A 16668-nucleotide genomic window follows, 5' to 3' on the forward strand; every position below is an offset into this window, starting at 1 on the left:
ATGATGTGGCAGGTGGGCTCTGCAGAGCTGCTCGGTTGTTTTTGGTACTGTGAGCTGAGTGCACCCGTGCCTGGACTCCAGGCTTTGTGTGATGTATGTAACGTGTGCCAGGCTGGTGCCATGCAGGCCTAGAGCTTGTTCAACAGGCTCTGCCTGCCTCCAGCTGTTGCCCCTGGTTCCCTGCCACGGGCCACGTCCTCCTGCTTAGCTGAGAACAGGGAGCTGCCCCTGCCCCAGAAGCTGCAGTGTGGGCCCCGGGGCCTGCTGGGAGCTGTAGTGCCGCCCTGTTTCCGGGGCACGCCGGGAGCTGTAGTGTTGCCGTGCCGCGGAGAACGCCGGGAGCTGTAGTGCGGCGCTGCCGCGGGGCCCGCCGGGAGTTGTAGTCGCGTCCTCCCGCCTCAACTGCCGCCTCCAACCGGCGTTTCCCGGCAGGCGCCGCGCGGCTTCGCGCGCGGATTGGCTGGCGGCGGGGCCGGCGCATGCGCACTCCACACACGCTCCGCGGCCCGGGCCGGAGCCGCTTCTCCGTCAGCTACGAACCGCGCCTAGGAAGCGGGGCCGCCGGGCGGGGGACGAGCTGTGGCGGCCTAGGAAGGGAGCGGGGCCCCTCGCTCGCTGGTTGACCGAACCCGGAGAGCCACGTCACACCTCGGGCCGGTGACGTCACGGGGTGCGTGTGTGATGTCACCGCGGCGCGGGGCCCGCAGCCCTGCGCGGGGGGTTGGGGATTGCAGCCGTTGGTGGGGGAGGGGAGGGGAAGGGGGGGTGCAGCTGGTGGGGGAGGGCCCCGGTGGCACCCCTCCCCCCCCGGGGCCCTGCGACGCGGGCACTCGGCCACGCTGGGGGGGGGGCCGGGGTGTCCCTGCGGCCGCCCCGGGCCCGGGCAGGCTGGGCACGGCCGCCCGAGTCCCGGGCGCGAAGGCAGCGGGTGCTCCTCTCTCCACAGGGCGCGTCGACACGGCGGGGAGAAGAGCCGCGATGAAGAACCAGGGCGGGGAGACCAAAGCCGTGGCGGCCCCGGCGAGCCCCTCCAAAGCCGGCGGTAGCGGCCTGGCGCCCGCCGAGGACGACTCGCCGGAGGCTGCTCCGCCCGCCGACGCCGGGGACTCGGCAGGCCAGCCCGACGGCAGTGCCGAGAGCCCGGCCAGCGAGACGCGGGAGAAGATGGAGGGTGCGTTTCTGCTCGGGCGGGCGGGCGGGCGGGCATCGTAGCTAACTCCTGTTTCCCCGTGTCAGGGAGGGATTAGGGTCAGGTTTGTGCATCCTAGGACATCCCGGACTACTGGCTGCATGCCTGGGATACGGGGGGAGACGGAGTCTCGTCCGGCTGTTGAGTGATTTTACTGTTATTGAGTTACTTATTACTCAAAGCCCTGGGACCTTCTGCACAAAGCTCCCCGTCTGCTCCTCTGTCCAGTCGTGTGAGCTGCCCCCGCCCTGAGCCAGGGCATCTGCCCCTCTCTCGGCGCGGTAAAGGTTACCCCTCCGCCCGGGGAAGCCCTGTCGAGTCAGCTCAGTGCTCGGTTGAATCGAGGCCTGCCTCCTGCTCCGATGGCTAGCAAACGCGGGATCTGATGAGTCACGTTAACTTAATAGCTGAAGATCCATTTGCCAACGGCTGCCAGTCCTCAGGAGATCTGGTCTGAGCTGTGTTGATGTCCGCTGTCAAGGCAGCACGTAGCGGCTGTCTCTGACCTACGTCCGATCCCAGATCATTAGTATTATTAAAATGTCAGGCCGGGGGGCGTACATTACCAGGCTGTGCCTGCGAAGGAAAACCGCTGCTGCGCTTGTTTCCATCAAGCAAGTGGAAGTTTTGCCACCGACAGATTTTGGCAGCCTGGTCATGCCACCAAGATGAAAAGAGGGTGGTGCATCTCTGCGGTCAGGGCAGCTGCACAGTGATACAGATGTTCCCCGACGTCGGAACAAAGCGGCTGATGCAGCTGGAAGTGGAGCTGGCGCTGGGAAGGGCTGTTACGTGCTTAGGAAGCTCTTCCCCTTCTCTGCTTGTAGGGGGTTGGCAGAGGCATGCTTAGAGGATGGGGATTGTGAGGGTAGGTGTCACATGCTCGTTCTCTTCTCCCATCTCCCGCAGCTTCTGGACAGGAGGAAGCAAAGGGCTCCCAGCCTGCCATCTGTGATGTCTCTGAGGAGTTGAGCAGGCAACTGGAGGACATCCTCAACACGTACTGCGTGGATGCCAGCCAGGAGGGCCCCGGGGATGACGGGGGGCAGAACGAGCCTGCAGAGCCTGATGAGGCAGAGAAGTGCCGGAGCGAATCTCCACGCAACGGGGAGCAGGAGCCAGGCTGCCCAGAAATTAACGGGGAGAAGGAGGGCTCGAAGGGGCCCGAGGAGTTCCGGACCGGTGACGAGTGTGGGGAGCGGGACCAGAAACGGACCCAGGAGAAGAAGAAAGCCAAGGGGCTTGGTAGGGGCTCTGACCTCAGGGTCAGCCAGCCTGGGGGACGGGGCATTTCACCTCTGCTGGTTTAGCAGCTAAATCCAGGGGGACAGGGCTCCTACCCAGTCCCTGCATGATAGCATCCATGTCTGTGTACACATCCCCTATGGTGAAGCCACAGACCAGTGCTAAAAATTCTGTGTTCCCTTAGTACCAGGGTGGATGTGTACAGCAGCGTGCACACACAGAGTGAAGCTTGTCCCCCTGCTTTCTGTAGGTGCCTGCTCTATGCAATAAAAGGGTGCAGGTCAGATCCTGCCAAATAAAGACTGCCAATACTTCTTGCGCTTGATTATGCAAGTACAGTAAATTGCATTATGTATGTGTTGGCAATGAAGGATATTTCTGGACATCCGCCCAGACAGGGTTAGCATGTAGAGCGAGTGTTCAGTTGCCTGTCTAATTTGCACCTACGTGGCATGACTCTAACATGGAGTTGTACGTGAAATTGCCTGCTAAGCCTCTTTTCCCTGCCATGGTTGGGGAGGGGGTGGTTAGAGAGTAGGCATGGATGTGGGAGTCCAGGACGTCTGGAGTTCTTTGCCCAGCTGCCCATGTAACCTGGTGCAGGTAGCACACAGACCACTTGCCCTGCCTTCTCACTGGGTCTCTGCTGATCTCCCTCACTGTTATATGAGCACCTCAGCTCTAACATAATTATCCTCACTAATCCTGTATGGATGGAGAGTGAAGGCACAAAGACTTAGTGGCTTGCCGTGGGTTACCCAGGAAGTTGGTGGTGTCTCAGGGAGTTTAACCCAGGTTTATTGAGTCCATTGTCCAAGAAGACCACTTCAGCCACCGTCTTAGTCACCCAAGGCACAAATGTCTTCGGGAAACTTTTACTAGCTGCTTGCCTCAGGGCAGGGGTTCTGCTCAGGCTCCGCCTCTATGCCTTGGGACTGGGAGCTCTGTCTGAAATGGATTTTTGCTTTGTCCTGTGTTCCAGGCAAGGAGATCACACTGCTGATGCAGACACTGAACACACTGAGCACCCCGGAGGAGAAGCTGGCGGCACTGTGCAAGAAATATGCTGAACTGGTCAGTCCCCATGGCATCGCTCCAAGCCTCGCTGCCAGCTTGGCGGGGAGGAGACGGGCACCCGTCCTTACTCCCTCGGTCAAGAGGTGTGACCCACATGCATGTGTGCAGTTATTTCCAGATCAAGCAGTGGCTTTCTGGAGACCTGGTGGCTCTTGCCTGCTAGGTTCAACAGTGCAACTGGGTCCCTGGTGAAGGCAGCTTGGTGTGTTCAGCTCTGTCTCCAGTGGTCACTGAGAGTCTCTGTTCAGTAGAGATGCAAGCAGCAATAGAGGAGCCTTTGGTATATCTGTACTGGGAGGATTTCAGAGCCCAGCCCCTGCAGCCAGCCTTGGGAAAGTGGCCATTATAAAGAGCCTTTTCTCTCTTTTCTTGCTGTGCTGCAGGGCACCGCTCCTTTCCTGGAGGTCGGAGCAGCTGACTCCAGTGTTAAATGCTGCCTCTAGTGTAGATGGGGATGTGGGGGGTGTGGTGCAGCATCCTAGGCTGGACCCCAGCCCCCATCTCTGGACTCAGCCTTGAGGGGTCTTGCCCTGAGCACTACTTGGGACTCCTCTTGGCACTGGTCCTTGTGGGGTGGCCCTGAGCCAGGCTGCTCTACATGTCAGTTTATTGGAGGCTGGGTGCTTCCCTTGGAATTGGCTCTCCTGTGATAGAAATAATTTATATTTAGGGGAAGGAATGTGGTCTGGAGTCCAGGGCCTGAGGCACTGGAAGCCACAACAGCCAGGTCCAGTAGCTGTACCACATCCACAGACAAAGTCATTTGGGCTTTGTCCCTCAGTAAATGGCAGTGAGGATGTCCCCCCTTTCCCCCAACCCCTTGCAGGGTGCTTACCAGGCTTTGCTGATACTGTTTCAACTCCTTTGAGGCTGCTGAGTGGCACTTGCTCTAGGCTGTTTCAGGAGATGGGGAGAGAGCCCAGAGAAGCCAGCACACACAAGGTGCTGCTGGAGCAGCTGCACCCTGGCTCCCCTTGCTGCTTTCGTGTGGTTTGGATTAGTCCCCTTTGGAAATGGATTAAGCTAGCCCATACAAAGGCACTGCAGGCCTCGGTGCCACGGTGAGCTAGCGCAGGTGAGCTGTCCTGCTCACAGTGCAGACCTTGGCTATTTCACACTCCCCATATCAGCAGACCTTTGTGGCCTCTCATCCTCAGGACAGAAGGCAGCCAAGTGACCTGCAGTTTGGGAGGGATGAGCCAGGCTCTTGTGGCCATGCAGTGTGTTGGTATTGGATCAGAGAGTAAAGCTCGGGAGCTTTTAGTGCCTTGCTCTTAGTGCTGCCTCCAAACTGTTATGGGGTGGTTCTCTCCACTGCCTCCCCCAGCCTAGTTGTCTCTGTCCCAAATCACAGGGTCCTAAGCCACATGTTGTCTTTCCCTCTCTGACTCCAGTCCTGTGTTCCCAGTGGTGAGGGATTGGGCAGTTTCCCATCCCCTTGCAGGGGGGCAGCCTGGCTCTGCTCACTGTACCTGTCCTCTTTGGCACAGCCTGGCCTGCTTTGCCCTGCCCATGCAGAGTTCAGTGTGTTGGACCCTGCTGTTACAGGGAATGGGGTAGGAGGAATGATGCATTTCCCAAGCCTTTATCACTCCTGCAGGGGATGGTTGTGCCATGACGTTGCTGGTTTTCCTCTGGAGGATAGTTTTCCTGGGGGCCTGGCAGGCCTCCCTGGGGCATGACCATCGTCTGTTTGGCTTCACCTCTCCCTCTGTGCCTCTGTTCTTGGCAGCTGGAGGAGCACCGCAACTCCCAGAGGCAGATGAGGGTCCTGCAGAAGAAGCAGACGCTGCACATACAAGAGAAGGACCACCTGAGGAGTGAGCACAGCAAAGCCATCCTGGCCCGCAGCAAGCTGGAGAGCCTGTGCCGGGAGCTCCAGAGGCACAACCGCACACTCAAGGCAAGTGCCTACTCCTTCCCACCCTGTGGAGATCATGTGGGTCATCTCAGCTCATTAGATCAATGGGCTGACCTCATTGGGTGAAGGCACGAGCTGATCAGAGAACGGTGCTGTGCGTGCCAGCCTATGCATGCTGTTTACCCAGCCTTGTGCCATTTCTATTCTGGCATAGCAGGCAGGAGATTGGGGTTTCATCACATCCAGCAGGACTGTGAGGTGGTCTGGACCAGTGGGTGCTATGATAGATTGGAGTAGGGGTGGCCAATCAACAGTAAGTGCTATGGACAGTTTTGGTGCATGACACAGCAGATCCGGAGGGACAGGGAGCAGAAAGAATGCCAGACTGGGCAGGGGGCAGAAATCAGAGCAGTAGATCAGGCAGGGAAAGGAGATTGAAGTGGCACTCGGGGATGTGGGGGATGCAGGGCTTACCTTGTATGTCTGTTAGAAAAGCCCTGCTGGGCTACAGCATTGCAGCTGGAGGTGGGCAGATATACCTGGCACAAGCTGTCTTAGACAAAAGCAGGAGAAGGGAGCCTGGAATAGCAGTCATGGACTGGGGACTACCAGGCCATAGTCAGTACCTTGTGGTTGCTGCCTGCGGGCAGTATAACCTATATGAGACCCTCTGGGGGCAGCCCCCTCTCTGCACAGCCTGCCGATAGATATCACTCAGAGATGCAGCCTTGTCTTCCCTGTGACCAAACCTCCCCAGAGCCAAGGCAGTTATGAGGGCCGGGTCTGTCTGGTCCAGCTTGCCTGAGCCTTGTTTCAGGTGGACATTTTGTTGGAGAGAGGTAGGGAAGGGATGCCAGGCCAGGCTGGGCAGGCAGCAGTGGGGAAGGTGCGGCGGGCTTTGTGGTTGGTCTGGGCAGGGGGTTGGGGTAAGCTGCAGGGTGTACAGTCGGCCCCCGTGCATTGCCAGAGGGTTTTGACACTGATCCCTCTGCACCGGTAGGAGGAAGGGGTGCAGCGTGCACGGGAGGAAGAGGAGAAGCGCAAGGAGGTGACATCCCACTTCCAGGTGACACTGAACGACATCCAGCTGCAGATGGAGCAGCACAACGAGCGGAACTCCAAGCTGCGCCAGGAGAACATGGAGCTGGCCGAGCGGCTAAAGAAGCTCATTGAGCAGTACGAGCTGCGGGAGGAGGTGGGTGTAGTTCCAGGGGTGGCCTGGGGCACCCCCCACCCCACAACACAAGGGCTGTTTTCCTGAAGGTTGAGAGATGACTGTTTTGTGCTGTGATAGCTCCACTCAAATACTGTGCTGGCAGCACAGACCTCTAAACCCCTTAGCCCCTCCCCAGGCCACTTCTTCCAGTGTTTGTTCAGCCTGTGTCTGTTGCTTCCTTTTGCCCTTCTCCCTTTCCTCTGCCCTTCCTGCCCTGGGACATAGATATACCAGTGGCGGTGGAAAGCTGTTCAACAGCCTGTGTCTTTGCTTTGTTTGGTGCTGTGAGTCCAGGGGGTCCATTAGAGCAGAACCGTTTCTCACAGCTGCCCTGACCAGGGCAGCAGTTCCATCTCCTTGGGATCAGTGCGGTGTAACTTAAGCCATAAGGTTGCTGCTCCGCTGTATGAACAGGGAATGCGAGGCACAGGGAACTGAAGCAGCTTCCCCCATGCAGCAAGCCAGCGGTTGCAGGAGTACGAGAACAGGGAGTTCTGTCTCCCAGCTGCTGGAAGTTGTTCCAGTGTGAGCTCCCTCCCTCGCTGAGTCAGGGGGCTGAAGGATCCTCAGTTCCCTGCACACTGTGTAGCTGGTAGCATGCTCGGGGAGTGCGGAAGTGACAGCTGTGTGTTCCCCTTGTAGCACATTGATAAAGTGTTCAAACACAAGGACCTGCAGCAGCAGCTGGTGGACGCCAAGCTCCAGCAGGCCCAGGAGATGCTGAAGGAGGCAGAGGAGAGACACCAGCGGGAGAAGGACTTTGTAAGTGCTGGCCTTTGCCACCTCGTGTAGCGAGCTGCATGGAATCATTTGGCTGATGCTTTTCTGAGACTGTTTGGCCTGCTGGAAAGTAGGTTAGCCTGGCTGGGTTCAACCAGGGTGTTCTGGCCCGGAATCCTCTGCAAGGCATGGTCCCTCTGCCACTTTGGAGGAGGTTGTTCCAAGCAAGGGAAGTCCAGGTGTGTGCTTTGAAGCTGGGGTCAGGCCTAGCTCCTGTCCTTGCAGAGGTGACAGGATTTTGGGCCAGCTGACCCTGGAGAATCTGGGATGGGCCCACACCTTCCCTAGAGCCTGGGAGCTGGGAAGTGAACATGTCTTGTCTCCTTTGCTCTCTTCCAGCTGCTGAAAGAGGCTGTGGAGTCCCAGCGAATGTGTGAACTGATGAAGCAGCAGGAAACCCACCTCAAGCAGCAGGTGAGGTACCGCGACCCAGGCTCCCTAACTCTTCTTGTTCCCTCCATCTTGCACCAAGGAGATAGAAGGAAACCCCTCTCCACAAAAAGGGAGAGGGGGCCAGGGTGTCTGCCTGGGCATGTCAGTCTGGCAGGCCTGTATCAGTGCAAGAGGCATTGTACACGATGAGCCTCTCTCCTTAGGCCCTTTGTTTCTACTTCCTTGAAATAGGGCAGAGGCCTCTGTTTTATGTATTTATTTAGTAGATTCACTTCCCAAAAAGAGGCTTTGGGCAGCTTATAGTACAAGAAAGATGGATGGGACTTTTCTTTTTCAAACCCTTCAAACTGTTACTTGTGTGGGCATTACGCTTCCTCAGTGGAGGGTGAGGGGGCTGCTCACGTGCTAGAGCCGTGGTTCACAACCGTTTTTTAGACTCAAGGCTCCTCTACAATAGACTTGAGGCCCCTCCACAGCTTCTGTGAACTGAGCAGCACTCCATCTCCAACCCTTATTTATTACAGTGCTGACTTCCTTGCAGAGGGGCCGGGCAGGGACTGAGCCTGGGCCTGCACTTACCTGCTTATCTTGTCATACCTCATGACACCCTTCAAAGAATCATGTGGCACCCCAGGAGGTCCTGGGCCCTAGGTTGAGAATCAGTATATTAGTTAGCCAGTGGAAGCTGGGGGCACACAGCACCCTTGCAGGATTAGTTCCAGAGGGGAAAAGGAAGGCTTGTCCTGCTCCCTCCAGCTTGGGGCAGCAGACACAAGAGGTCAGTGCTCTAAGTCTCACCTCAGAGACCTGGGCTGTGCTGGGGCTAGAACCAGATCCCAAGAGAGTTGCTTGACTTCTCATCTGCAATCCAGCCCCTCCCAGGTTGGGATGTGAACAGGGAAGGTCCAGCTGGGGGGGAAGCCCTGGTCAGTGGTGCCGAGCTGTGACACTCTCTCCCCACAGTTGGCCCTCTACACTGAGAAGTTTGAGGAGTTCCAGAACACGCTTTCTAAAAGCAGTGAGGTGTTCACCACGTTCAAACAGGAGATGGAGAAGGTATGTAACTGCATCCCTCGACCAGAGCAGTGGTTGAAAAGCCTCTGTATACAGGATCTGCTGCCTGCTCCCGTCCCCCAGGGTTCCCAGCTCTTCGTAGAGTAACATGGATGGAGTTGGCTGCCCTTAGCAGGAAGACCAGGCTCTCTAGACTGCAGGGTAGTTGGTCTAGGCATAGCAGAAACAGGCAGCCTCTGTATTAGAGGCTTTCCAGGGTCAGGAGAGGATGGAGCTGAAGCTGGGATCTGCTCAGCCCATCTCCTGTGTTGTTTGGGACTTGGTCCCTGCTGGTGACACTGACCACTGCATGTAGAGGAGAGAGCTAAAGGTAGAAGAATGTACCGGAACAACATCCTGTGACCACCTAGGACGTTGCACTGTATTCTGGGAAGGCAGGTGCCCTAGAAGTGATCACATGCTTGCCCACTTCACCACCTGCTTTTCTGCCTTCTCTTACTGTGACTCAATAGATGACTAAGAAGATCAAGAAGCTGGAGAAAGAGACCACCATGTACCGATCTCGCTGGGAGAGCAGCAACAAGGCTCTGCTGGAGATGGCTGAAGAGGTATGTGGGGACCATGCCGCGTTCTGCATTCTGTGTGGCGTGAATCTGGGGCCTTGGGGGAGGCTGCTTGTCATTGTCTGTGTTCATGCCAGAGTGGAGGACCTGGAGTATGGCTCCCAGCCATGTCAGACCTGCTGGGTCCTCAGGGCCATTGTTTTCCCTCTCTGCACACAGGGAAGCCAGGGTTAGTGACTCAGTGCTACAAGGCACTTGGCTGAGAGTGGCATGGGGCTGTGCGGCTGCTTCAATCCCATAGGGGCAGGTGGCAGTGATAGCCTGTGGGTGTCAGGGTCTCTGAGCTCTCAAGGTTCCCCTTGCCATCTCCACTCCCCTCCTGGCCTAAGCATTGTGCTCCCACAGCTTCAGGGGCTGTCGTCTCTCCATGCAGAAAACCCTTCGAGACAAGGAGCTGGAAGGGCTGCAGGTGAAAATCCAGCGTCTAGAGAAGCTGTGCCGAGCCCTCCAGACCGAGCGCAACGACCTGAACAAGAAGGTGCAGGACCTGTGTGCCCACACGCCCCAGGCTGAGGTAGAGGTGCCAGAACCCCTGAAGGATCCATCTCGGGACAGCTCAGCTGAGCCGGCACCTGGGGGCCTAGCTGAGGATTGCCTTCCTCCCGTGAAGCCGCCGCACAGCACAGACCCGGCAGAGAACCCCGGGGAACTGAGCATAGGAGCTTTGGGCCAGACGGGGACTGAGGAGTGCGCTCACTGTGCCAACTGAGCCCTTCGTCTGGCAGGTGGAGGTGGGGGAAGGGAGGGGACCATGAATGTTTCACAGACTGATCCAGTGTCCTTCCCTTGGGCCCTGGGCTGGGGCGAGAGCCCGGCCTTTGCGGGGCTTCAAGATTTTCCAGTTTAGGCTTTTGGAGTATTTTTAATATATATCTAACGTATAAAACTGTGCAGGGTAACACACTTTTATATATGGATCTATATAAACTAGATTGACCCACATCCCCGCGTGTGCGTGGCTGTCTGGTATGCAGAGACTCCGCTCATCGGCCACTTCCCAAAAAAACCTTGTCACGGGGAGGGGGCTACAGGCTCCTTCAAGAGCTGGCGTAGCCCAGGAGATGAGATGCACAAATGTCCCCAGTCCCCCACCCTGGCCCCAGTTTGTCTCATCCAGGTGGTTGGAAATGTCCATAGTGCCACCTGCAGTGGCAGTGCTTTTAACACTAAAGCAGAGGTGGGGAGGATTGGAGTGGTCCCTAACTTTGGATTCTCCTTTTCTTCCTAATTTAAAACCAGCCTGGCTGTGGGCAGGGCACTGGCAGGACTGGGGCTGCTGGGATTGGCTTGCCTGTTTTCTTCCCTGGCAAGCAGCTGTGTCTCTGCATTGTAGTTGGGTTGGAAGGAGGACAGAATTGATCTGTGGAAGGAACCAGGGAAGCCGTGGGTGGCCTGGGCTTCCCAGAAACCCCCCGGCCAGGCCCTTGCTATTCCCAGTGTCTCAATAGCCTTATCATTCACAGTTGCCTCTATGCTATACGCACACACGTACAAGTGTATTAAACAGTTAATCCAAAGGTCTGCTTCCCACGTGTTTGCACAAGAGTGTCTGAGGGGTGTGTGAGGGAGCAGGTCGGTTTCCCATTTGGTCTGAATTGCTCTTCTTTGTGGAAGGACCAAACCCCTTGGTGTTGAGCTAGAAGTGAGGTGGGTTTTCAAAGCAGGGGGCCATGAAGAAGAAACCTCAGCCTCCCTGCTCCTGCCGCAGCATGCCTGGGATCATTGTGGATGTACCCTGGACTGAGCCGGGAGCTGTGTCTGCATGGACCTTCCCCTGGCTGGGCCAAGCTGGTGCCCTAGTGCTAGGGCAGGCTCTTTTACTTCAGACAGCCCCTCTGCAAGCGGCCTGCCCCAGACATCCACGCCGTCATCTGTCTGTCTGAGCGACCACTGCTCTGCACTGGAGGACTCCCCGTGGGGACGGCACCCTGCCATCTCCCTTCAGGATGGGTGGGCTGTGAGATGCTCCATCCAGCCCGCATGTGCAGAGAATCCCTGATGTGGGCAAATCTCATCACCAACATCAGCCTTTCCTAAGCAAGGGCTCAAGGGATTGCCTCAGTTGCCTGTGGCTCTAGACTTTTCCCTCCTTTCCAGCACAGACCTCTGCCTCTGCCGTGCTCTGCGGGCTCAAACATTTTAGCTCACGACATACTTCTGCATCATCCTTTGACCAGCACAGCTCTCCAGGGTGTCTCCGTGGACCTGCTTGCTGGAAGAGCTCTGATTCTTCTTTCCCTCTTCCATTTTTCTCTTGGGGACATTGGCTCTTCTAGTAGTTTCTCCCTAGATACCTGCATGGGACCCGTGTGAACCATTGGTGTCGCTGCTGTCCAGATCAGCCAGTGGGAGGTGCTGCCGAGTGCCAGTCTGAGCACCAGCTGCCTGGTACGACACTGCCCTTTGCGGCTGGCTCGGGTTTCAAGTGGAAGCAGGGCTGAACAAGCCAAAATCTTCCTGGTCTTCACAGAGCAGGAATCCTGCATCTGCCCATCACCCGGGGGCTCTCCCTTGAGCAGTGCAACATCCTCATTCTCCACAGAGCTCGGCTTTGGTTTTGTCTCCTGCTTCCCTTGCTTTGGCCACTGCTGCTTTCTGCGCAGGGAGGTCTCTGCCTCTCAGCACAAACTGGGACTTGCTGAGCCAGAGAATGTATTACGGCCTGCTGGGACCATGCCTCATTTCCGCAAGCCTCATTAAGCAGAAGGCCTGCAGGCTGCATCCTGACCCCCTTCCAGCTCCTCCTGCTTTGTGAAAACTCTTACAAATGCCCCAGCTCTTTTTGACTGCAGCATGGAGAGAGCCCATCTCCGGGGCCTGTTGTATGTGTCTTCATAGCTAATAGAAACGCAACGCAAGCAATGTGATGATGTGTCTGCACTTTCTTTTCCCCCTTCCCTGCCCTGCCCGGCGCCAAATGGCGAGATATGCCCTCTGTCCTCTCGAGAGAGAAGGATGTTTTCCTGGTTACGGTGAACCCCATGGTGCTGGCTTCCCCTGCAACCACCTGGGGACAGCAGGGAGAGGCAATGCCATGGTGTCGGTGGAGCTGCCTGGGGGCTCCTACGCTGTCCTCCCAGCGCAAGGAGCCAGGTGGCCAGTTGGGAGGAAAGGCGGGTGACCTGGGAGCCAGTTCTGAGCACGTGTGTTCAAGAAACTGGAGTAAGAGTCACCAGCAAGCGGCAGAGGCAGTTTTGCCAGCATTAGCGGTGTCCATGCCAGCGGGGCTCGTCATACCCTCACTGGTGAGCTCGTAGCCCTAAGCAGCAGGGGTGGAGTTGCCTTCCCGTAGGCCTGGCTGGGACCTTCCTTCTATTTCCCAAATGGGCCCCAACTCTGACCCCCACATCCCTCCTTCTCCTCGTGCTCATCACTGGGGGGCAGTTTTGAGGGTACCCTCTGGTGATGTCTCACGGCAGCCAAGCCTGACGTGGCCAAGATCTCTGAAGTGGTCTTCCTGAAACTGGGCTTGCTCTGTGCGCTGGGGCCAGGTCCTGGCAAAAGCCACTGCCCCAGGCAGAAGCTGCAGCATACCCCCTGAAGGCGGCAGGAGAGCTACATGCATCGATTCCCACAAACCCAGTAAAGGGGGAATGCGCTGTATGTGGAAATGCACCTGCTCCCTGCGCTGGTTGTGCACAGAGGAGTTAACACCCCAGGCCACACATCTGAAGGGCACTGGCTGCTTAATGCTGAATCGGGAATAGCTTTTGGGAGCCCAAAGGGCCAGCTACTCTGGGGGTCCCTGCTTGCTCCGTACGACCCCTTCCGCTGAGCACCCTGAGACTGATCCTGCTCAGGGCAGCAGCTTGCAGTAATAATCGCTCTAAAGGGTGTCTCCGGCCCCTTAGAAAAGGGCTGCAAGAGCAGAGGAGGCAGCAGGTTTAGACTGGATATGGCGTCTTTGAGGTTCAGCAGGAGGCACTGGTGGGTGTTGGTGGAAGGGATCCTGTTGTTGAAATCAGCCAGCACTAGCAGCCTCCAGGAAGCTGGCGGCAAGCCTGGCATGACCCTTCCCAGTCCCTGCAGGGCACCGTGCAAGCAGCCTCACCGAGTGCCATGTGCTCTCTGCCTGCAGGCATCTCCATGCTGCACTCCAACAGCCCCTGGCCTCAGCCATGGCTCAAAGGACCACGTGTGGCTTTAGGATGCCTCGTAGCTTGGGAGGTTCCTGCCACGGGAGGGTCTTTGCGTTTTGCTACCACTTCTTTCATGATCCCTGATGGGTCAGCCACCACTTCTCCTCTCTAGGGCGCTGCGTGTTGTCTTGCATGCAAGGATGGGGAATGCCATGCTGCTCTGTGCGCTCTCCTCCACACACCAAGCTTTCTTCCTGGCCCCGCTGCCATTCTGCTGTTTCCTTGCACCAAGCTCCTTCCCTACACTGCTGCGCTGCTTGCGGTGTTGCCAGCTATGGCCATCTGTTAGAGCAGGACTTGTTACAGGATGAACCCTGGCAGCCTAATATTGAAGACATGCTGCCCAGAGGTTACAGGCAAGCACTGGGGGCTTGTTTGTTGGGCCCTGTGCTGCTGGCTGGGGAGGGGAGAGAAAGTTTGAAATGGTGACAGCGCCCCGGGCTTCACTTGGCTCCTTTCTGTATCCAAAAATAAACCAAATGAGCCCCGCGATTCACCCCACAGGGATCTTTCCAGGAACACTGTCAAAGCCCGAGTCCATCTGCTCAGGGGGAATCGGGGTGCTGCTGACGGGAAATGGGGCAGACTGGCGGCCTGCTCTCCTTTCCCTGGGAAGCCAAACGGGTACCAAGTCTGCTGGCGCCTAAACCGTCACTGCTGGACTGCTGGCTTAACTGCTCAGCGGGGCAAGGCCTGATCTGAGCCCCGAGCGCTCTCCCTCCCCAGCACGCAATCTCCTGCATCAACCTGCTTCTGTCCTAGGGCTTGGAGCAGTTCCCACATGACTGCATGCAGCCGCAGTGGGCCGCGGGCAAGACGAAAAGACTCAGCAAAGTTACAGAGAGCACTATGCAGGTTCTAGGACCCTCAAGAGCCTGTACCTGAATCAGACAGAGCGGTGGGCCAGCATCAAAGAAAGGACCGAGGTCTTCTTCCAGAAGGCCAGCAAGCGGCAAGCTTTCTCCCGCAGAAGGCAGCATGAGCGCCTGACCCGTAAGCTACAGGACCTGCACATGCAGGTGGCGGCGGGCTGGGATGTGAGGGAGGACATGCGGGAGGCGAAGGTCCAGATTGGGGCCTGGTACCGGGAGCAGGCCAGGAAAAAGATCTTCCAGGTCCTGGAGGCCCATCACCCTCCTGAACTTTGACTATAAGCTGCTGGCCAAAGTCTTGGCCAAGTGATTTAAATCCATCCTAGGTGTCATCATCCATGAAGACCAGTCGTGTGCGGTACCAGGACACCGGATCTATGGAGCCTGCTGCAGCTGAGGGACGCGCTCCCGCTGGAACGGGGCAGAAGGCAGGAGCGGACGGTGCTGAACCTGGACCTGGAAAAGGCCTATAAGTGTCGCACCAGTTTCTCTTCCAGATGCTGAAGCGAATGGGTGTCCCCTTGACCTTCAGCGGCTGGATAAGGACACTGTACACAGATGTTAGCAGCGAGGTGCTGGTCAATGGGTTCTTAAGTGAGCAGATCACGATAGTCAGGGGTCTGCCAGAGCTGCCTGCTCTCCCTGATCCTTTTCATTTGCACCATTCAACCCCTGGCCCAGCACATCAGGCAGGACCCCGGGATACACAAAGTACTGATTCCTGGAGGAGGCAAGGAAGAGACCAAGGTCCTGGCTTACATGGACGACCTGACCATCCTGTGCCGGAATAAGTGTGCAGTAGAGAGAGCTCTGTGGCACACACAGATCTAGGAGGCAGCAGCAGGGGCCAAGCTCAATGGGAGCAAGAGCACCTGCCTGGCCGTGGGCGAGCTCGGGGACCTGGAGTCAGTCTCCCATGAGGGGGTCAAGATCCTTGGGGTGGAGTTTGACTCACATTGAGCAGAAGGAGGGCTTGGGAGATGAAGGAGGCCAAAGTGAAGCAGAGATTGGGTCTGTGGCACACGTGCCACCTCTCCATGGCGGGGGCAGGTGGCGCTCACGAAGGCGGTGTTGCTACCAGTGCTTCTGTACACCACACTGGTCTTCCCCGAGTGTGTCACCCGCAGAATCCAGAGAGCCGTGTGTGTCTTCTGGGGATCCAAAATGGAGAAGGTGGCAAGGAAGACCCTGTGCAAGAAGAAACAGGCCAGGGGCAGAGGGATGCAAGACAACTACCTGTTCCTGTGGGCACGGTACATGAGCCAGATCTGCAAGCTGGCGACCGGGCCAGCAACCAAAAGAGCCTGCCTTGCCAAGTATTTTACAGGTCACTGCCTGAGACGCTCCAGCCAGAGAGAGATCGTGTACCATGGAGCTGGTTCTGCGGGGGCTGAACAAATGCTGGAGCAAGTACGGGCTACAGAAGGAAAGCATGGAAACCATGTCCTACCACAGGAAGATACAGAAGGCAAGCAGAGACAGAGACAAGCTATCCACCGTGGAGCTGCTCCCGGATAATGACTGCCAGGCCGTCTGGCACCGGATCATCCACAAAGACCTAAGAAAAGACCACAGAGACTTGACCTGGTTCATCGCTCACAGCATACTCCCAGGGACCACCTCCTGCAGCTCTGCCCCTATGCCAAGGGAGCGTGGGAAAAGGTAAGCCGGCTCCTGGAGGAAGTGACAGGAGTCAGGCTGATGAGAAGGGAGGCGGTGCTGTACGGACACCTGACGAAACATCAGGGGCCAGACACCCCACTTCGACCAGGTTGTGTCCTGCATCAGGAGCGCCCTGTGGCAACGCAGGAACCTCCTGGTGTACAGTCACGTTAAGCTCGAGCAAACGGACTGTGTTAAAATGTTTCTGAGCAGACTCCAGTCCTACTCCCAGAAGGTGGTGGGAGAGGATGCAGCCAACTCCACCTGGAAAAGGGACACGTGGCACAGGTCGGGGAAGGGGAGTGGACAGGGAGAACGAAGGGGACAACGACACAACTGGAGCTGGAGACAGCGAGGGGGACAGCAACAGGATCAGCAGCAGTGGAAGCAACAGCGACACGGACCGAGAATGAACTGAGAAGGGAAAGCCCACATCGGGGCCGGGACTAAGGGACTGCGTTTGGGTTAGGGAAGGGCAGAGGGTGGGTGTGTGGGGGCACGGGGGAGTGGGTGCCGTTATTGTAATGGGTGTGCGGGTTTCTTAAAGTGGTTTTAAAAGAAGGTGTGATGGAAGTCTGTGATAAAGGATGTGTGTAT

General features: G+C 57.2%; 1 protein-coding gene across 1 annotated transcript; it reads left to right on the top strand.

The window, feature by feature from the left end:
* The first annotated feature begins 476 nt into the window (after positions 1-476).
* On the top strand, positions 477-12265 carry TXLNA (taxilin alpha). Its single transcript, XM_006274803.4, has 11 exons — positions 477-670; positions 947-1171; positions 2099-2434; positions 3417-3508; positions 5244-5414; positions 6373-6567; positions 7231-7350; positions 7708-7782; positions 8725-8817; positions 9288-9383; positions 9772-12265. The coding sequence occupies exons 2-11, from the start codon at positions 979-981 to the stop codon at positions 10105-10107; spliced, it is 1707 nt and encodes a 568-aa protein (XP_006274865.2). The 5' UTR covers positions 477-670; positions 947-978; the 3' UTR covers positions 10108-12265.
* Positions 12266-16668: the final 4403 nt, after the last annotated feature.

The sequence above is a fragment of the Alligator mississippiensis genome, chromosome 6 (assembly GCF_030867095.1).
Source record: "Alligator mississippiensis isolate rAllMis1 chromosome 6, rAllMis1, whole genome shotgun sequence".
Taxonomy (NCBI): Eukaryota; Metazoa; Chordata; order Crocodylia; family Alligatoridae; genus Alligator; species Alligator mississippiensis.

What these genes read in the sequence shown, in the direction of transcription:
- TXLNA (XM_006274803.4), top strand. Translation starts at nt 979, where the DNA reads ATGAAGAACCAGGGCGGGGAGACCAAAGCCGTGGCGGCCCCGGCGAGC. An exon ending in GGCACAACCGCACACTCAAG is followed by an intron (nt 5,415 to 6,372) that starts GCAAGTGCCTAC and finishes CTGCACCGGTAG; the next exon opens with GAGGAAGGGGTGCAGCGTGC. An exon ending in AGTACGAGCTGCGGGAGGAG is followed by an intron (nt 6,568 to 7,230) that starts GTGGGTGTAGTT and finishes TTCCCCTTGTAG; the next exon opens with CACATTGATAAAGTGTTCAA.